The sequence below is a fragment of the Chaetomium globosum genome, genomic scaffold, assembly GCF_000143365.1.
Source record: "Chaetomium globosum CBS 148.51 scaffold_6 genomic scaffold, whole genome shotgun sequence".
Taxonomy (NCBI): domain Eukaryota; kingdom Fungi; phylum Ascomycota; class Sordariomycetes; order Sordariales; family Chaetomiaceae; genus Chaetomium; species Chaetomium globosum.
The window spans coordinates 409,012-414,840 of record NT_165981.1 but is presented as its reverse complement, the minus strand read 5'-3'; the positions used below and the strand labels follow the sequence as shown (position 1 = coordinate 414,840).

The 5,829-nt window shown below is 52.8% G+C and overlaps 2 protein-coding genes across 2 annotated transcripts; one reads left to right on the top strand and one right to left on the bottom strand.

The window, feature by feature from the left end:
- Window positions 1–2,987: 2,987 nt before the first annotated feature.
- CHGG_08474 (uncharacterized protein) lies at window positions 2,988–3,659 on the bottom strand (the record flags this gene model as incomplete). Its single annotated transcript, XM_001226400.1, has 2 exons — window positions 2,988–3,436; window positions 3,500–3,659. 2 exons carry the CDS (start codon window positions 3,657–3,659, stop codon window positions 2,988–2,990), a joined length of 609 nt encoding a protein of 202 aa, XP_001226401.1.
- Window positions 3,660–4,581: 922 nt separating this feature from the next.
- Window positions 4,582–5,154, top strand: CHGG_08473 (uncharacterized protein; the record flags this gene model as incomplete). Its single annotated transcript, XM_001226399.1, has 2 exons — window positions 4,582–4,698; window positions 4,882–5,154. 2 exons carry the CDS (start codon window positions 4,582–4,584, stop codon window positions 5,152–5,154), a joined length of 390 nt encoding a protein of 129 aa, XP_001226400.1.
- Between the last annotated feature and the right edge of the window lie 675 nt (window positions 5,155–5,829).

The window sequence follows — 5,829 nt, the reverse complement described above, 5'->3', positions numbered from 1 at the left end:
TACCTTTTCATATTTGTTTGCGGCGCCAAAGAGGAACCCATGCTCGAGTGATTGATATACAAGCACATATACATAAGTATCCGGTTCTTGGCTGCTTGGACCCCGTTCTCTTGCCTCGCTTGAGTGAGGGTTGTTCTTGGCCGTTAGCCCAGTTCACGGCGTCAAGACTATCAAGGCGGTGTAGCGGGTGTCGGTAGGTATGATGAAGGTAACAGCTATGCCCGCAACGCCCACCGACCCGGCCGAAAGGTCTTGCAAGTGGTAGGGACCCGCCATAACCCACCAAGCATGTCCCCAGCGGGGTAGTTATTGATGTGGAGGGACCAATGGCTTGGAGCTTCAGTGTGGTGGTGATATGTCGGGGATGGGCGAGATGAAAATAGTGCTAGCTTTTGGGTTTCCATACCTACATACCTGGAGGTAGGTATGCGGCGCATGGTGGCTGGAAACAGAACGGCAATACAAATCGCCGTATTCATCAAATGCCACCCATAATCGGTTGAAATGAACGCAAGAGGGTAATGTCGAGCCATAATTAGAATCAACGCTCTTAAACAAGTATGGACGTTGTGAACTTGAACGCCTGGTTTCTTCCCAATAGGTTCCGACGGTCAGTCTCGCCCTTGAGAAAATCTTGTAGGAAGACCTCTAACCGCACTCCTGCGGTGTGGTTTTGGCGGCCATAAAAGTACCCATTTTCTTTTCCCTTCAACGTTGCCAACTAAAAGGGCCCCCACAATTACGCCGCAGACTCCCAAATTGACATTCAACTGTTGGGGATTTCTTGCCCGCAACGTCCCCGCTACTTTAGCTCATGCTGTTCTGGCCCATTTTGTTGGTTGATGTGCCACTGTCCCTGAGGGGGTCAAACTGGAGGAAGTACCTTACACATGGTTGACGCACTGAGAACAGAAAGAAGGCATGCCGGTCGCATGGCGTCGTGTAATGACGCTCCTTTAGGGAGCTGCGTTGCTGTTGTTCCCAAAACTGGGATTGAAGAACGACACTATTGTTCCAACATTCATTTTCGTCAAGAAACTCATAATACCTAGCCATTAACACCTCAAAGGCTCACAAATAGAATACTTCAGCCCTTACAGTAGGTATTTGTGGGACGTTCCCTGGAGTCTCTACTCCTGAGAAGAAAAGAAGAAATAAAAAGCATCTCGCCTGCTCGTCTTGATCATCCAATCCAGTGGATACATCACTAAAGCCTGGCCAGTGATCCAGTAATCCGTATTGTGCTTTTGGAGGAGCCTTGACCATCCCAAATGTCCTCCCACTGTGACCTATAGTATCGCCGTTTGCCCCATTTGCTGCCCGTCAGTTGCCCTCATGTGACAGCTGGTGTCGAGATTCTCGACTCGAGAAAGACGTCCCTAGACATCGTCATCGCTTGTAAAGTGCCAATGGGCGCGGTTGGCAGCGTGAGGTTGCAATCTTTATCCTTGCTTTCTTCGAGGCCCCTCGCTCCCTCAGTCCCTCGGCTGGCACCACATCGGCAGATCGATTTGCATGATTTCTGAGACAGTTAACTCCGCAGATAAATCAGCGCGTTTGATGTAGTTAAAGATTACTAATTAGGGTAACAATGGCTCAACAGTGATCAGGAAGCTCAGTTGCCAAGGGCAGACGGAGCACACTGAGCACCCAGGAATTAGCTAGGTATATAGTCACTTGTTCTGGAGAGCTCTGGGAGTTCTCCAGTTAGCAATCACAACTACAGTTTGCTGCAAGCTCGAGAGCCTACTGTTGAGACAAGCCTTTGTTGTGCACCCTTTGGCTGCACCGAACCTAAGCACCCTTGCGAGATTACCTTCAACCGAAGCTGAACCCTAACAGGACAGGGTCCTGAAGTAGGTTCGTCACAACTAGCTATTGGTGATGCCTGTGAAGTCCTTTCGACGCACTCACACTGACCAAAATGAAGTGTAGCATCCCGAATTGAATCCAATGGCCGTAGAGGCCGAGTGATGTACAGCCATGCTGGTCAGAGGCTGCATGGAGTTTGGTGACGCATGTTCGGTGTTTGATAAACCATCTGTGAAGCTGGTGGGAGGGCACTCCCTCCTGCATATCGACTGGCCCACCCTGGTGGTCGCCCCTGGTCGCCTAGAAAACCCGCGGCAGGTATAAGAACGCCTCCTCCCCTGTAATCATTTCTACCAACACCATTACTACAACCGCTATGGGCCGGTCTTGTCCTCGGCTTATGTAGTACTAGCAAACAAGCTTCCATGACACCGACCTGTCAACATCTGGATTCTCCATCCATTGCTTCTCAGGTGCGAGGAACTAGCAGTCCCCAAAGGTTGAAAAGTTCTTAGCGCGCTGACACGATACTTCTCGTTAGTCAAGATGGCAATCCCCAGACACTGCGCGCACTCATTCGTCATGGTCAAGTCGGACAACACGCTGATCGAATGGACCTGCCCGTCTGCCGTGGCGGCCCCTTCTGGTTCATCTGGGAATGTCGGTACTGCAAGTTCCACGCCTGCAAGTATTGCATGTTGAAACACACACAGCGAGGATGAGCTGCCCGTCGGCTGGCAACTTTATCCATTTTTCAAGGCCACATACTACCATGTACTCCCGTTTCCTAGCTGTAAGCAGCGGGTGAAATTGCCTGATAATTGAGACTTTTGTCGGTAGACGACAACTTGCGTCGCTGTTGGCATGATATTCGTTACACTCGGGCACCTGAGCTGAGCGGGATTAGTTTGAGGGGGTTTGAAGTCAGAAACACCGCCGCACTGTGTTCCGGTGACGGTTGCAATGTTGTGAGCACAGGGAAGCTTTCCCACATATTGTGACGAGGAGACGGCCCCTGTTGCCATATCGGATTTCACTCCCAAACTCCGATCGTCGCCAACAATCTTGATCATTCCTGGGTTAAAAACCCCAAATATGGCCGAAATTGACCTGGTGTACTAGGAGAGTGGTCTTCCCTTATCCCCAGCAAGCTGCCCCAACCACCCCGACTCCCGCTAATCCGCCATCATGGGTACATCTGCGACCCCTGATCCACCGAGTGTCTCCCCCAGTTTGACCAGGGTATACTCATACACCCGCGCCGCGTCCATGTAGTGAGCTTCCAGGTCCTGGTCATCGTCATCATCGACCCCGCTCTCCCCCTCACCATCACCCCCCTCCCGTTGCTCCATTCGACCTAGAACAGCCATGATTACTGTCCTAGCATCCAAAGCCGTGCTCCTGCAACGAATCATGTCGGTCGTGCTCATGCCCCCCCGCAAGCCGTTTTCAAATCCCGGTAGGGACTCGTGGGTGACGATGTCTTCGCCCGCGAGCAGGCTGGCGAAGCAGTGATCTAATTTGCGGAGGAGCGGGAAGATGTGGTCTGGCGACGGGGGGAAGCCGATCATCCATGTGTTGAACTCGGTGGCGATGCTAAGGAGCGAGGGTATTTGAAGGCTGGCTAATTTGAGAATTGTTGGTTAACACTGATGCCGGTGATTTTTACGGATACTACGGTACTCACGAGTCCCTGATCTCCAGACGAGATGGATGACCGGGTCGAGATCTCGACACAGGCCGTCTATTGATGTATACCCCTCATCATCTCCCAGTTGGTAACCTGGGTCATTCTTGTCCGGGGATCTACCGGCCCTTTTTACGAACCCACGGCTGATGTCGGCCATGGTGTTCGAGATCAAATCTCGCGCCATGTTCTCCTTCGCCGAACCTGGGCGGAGGGGACGGGAGCGTGGATGCGGTAGGTCAGGCCGATCTGGCCTGTCCCAATCCCCTGTTGTGGGGGGCGGTGATGTCGCCGCTGTGGACGCCGTGGCGGCAGTGGGCGCAGGGGAAGGCGATGGCGTGAGTATCGTATGCTCAGCCATTGTTAAAACCGGGCAATGCAAAAAGAGGATATTGTATTAACCAATCTAGTTGGGATAATGTTTGATGGTTTGATCAGAGGAAGTTTGGAAATTGTGAAGCAAATCGCCCAGGATTTAATTCCTCCAGGCTGATTAAGCTCATGAAGTAAGAAGTTTTACGCTCGGCACAAGAGATGCGGGATGCGTCAGCAGCACAAAAAAAAATGAAAACACCATGAGGTGCGTTACAGAGAGATGTAGCGTGATTCCGGAGGATGCAGCGAGACAGCCTATCGTGGTGGGGTGATGTCACCAACACACGTGATTGTTCCGTTGTTTGTTTGCATTGTTCTGATCCGCAAGCAATGACGGAAAGAAGTCGATGGAAGTCGCAAGTGACTTGAGGTAATATCTAATGTGGTTCTAAAAAAGAAATAGGCGCTGCGGCTAGTTTGGTGGTTACAAATTTGTTTTCATCTGTGACTCCCTAGCCGATGGCCAACTTGTTCCCTTGAGAGGAGGGAACGGCAACTCAGGTTGAGACTCTGGGCTTTTGGGCAGCCCGGTCTCGGTGCTGGCCGATCAATTCAATTCAAGCGGTGGTGGCTCGTGCGTCCATGGGCCCGTGCATTCCACATCCCTGCTCGCCCAAAATTTCGGCTTTGCATCGCCGCCAAGATCGGGTCCGGGCATCAAGTCTTCCGCATTCCATCACCGAAGATCGCAAACTCACTTCATCACAATGGCTCCCAAGCGTCTCGGCGGCTCCCGCCGCTCTTACAACCCAATCACCGGCGTCTACAATGCTTTTGTCACCTCCGAGAACGCCCCCATTGTCCGCAGTGTTGCTGCCTTTGGTGTGAGTTGTTACCGTCCTCGTTATCACAAGCCCCCCGCTAACCCACCAAAAGGTTGCCGTCACATTCTTAGCCAGCGGGTTTGCCGGCGCCATTCTCTGGTTTGTAGTACTGGCCCTTCTGATCGCTTTGCGTACTAAATACTGCCAGTCCCGAGTAACCGAACGCATATGACACCATTCCAGAAAGCGAACAACACGACGGTGCGGACGGATACATGTACGAGACCTGGGAAAAACATGTACGATACAGATTGGGTGGACTGGATGCTCGGATGTCGGGATTATCAAGCACCTCATGGGCGGCGTTTGGCCGATGCAATCTCAATGCGCATACACAATCTCTTTGTCCTTGGCCAGACTATCACATTCGTGCAGGTCCCAGACCCTTCGCCTCAACCGCAGTCTCGAGCCGGTGCCGCAAATTTATTTCATGGCCCGCCCACCGTTCTTGAATAAGGAAATCACGCCGGGTGAAATGGGGGAGACAGAGACGAGTCTAGCGGGGTCTTAACGGCGCACTTCCGCTGAATAGAGCACACATCGGTTGTTGCACACTTGATCTCTGCGTCCTGTCAAACACTGGCACAATTCGTGGCGGTATACCAAACCGAAGCTGGTTTGGTACTTCTTTGTTCAGCTTTGGCATAACTGTTGGTCAATCAATGCGGTGCGGCGTCCAGCGCCATGCGTCTCCCGCAGGTGCTGTTCAGCAAGCAGCGGACAAGTCCATTGTGACAACCCGCCATCCAAGCGATATAAACCCCATCCATGGCACCTTTGACAATGCCGAAAGTGCCTACTCCCCTACCCTCAGCACAACCCACACCCAAATCCCAACCAACAGCTCTAACCCACAGCAAGCATGGCTTCCCAACGCATCAGCGCCTCCCACCGGCCTCCTGCCCCCTCACCCCGTACCTCTGTCTCCTCAGGCTCGCGCTACTTCAAAGCCCTCCCCCCACCAGTCCATCGGCTCCGGCGCCCCCCGAGCAGCACCAGCACTCCCCGCCGAACCACTCCGCATCAGCGCCAGCCTACGGGCGCCTCACTCCTCCAACGACCGCAACAACCACTCCTACGCTCCTGAAATCTGCAACTCCTCCACCTTTCTTCAACCACCCCCGACCACCA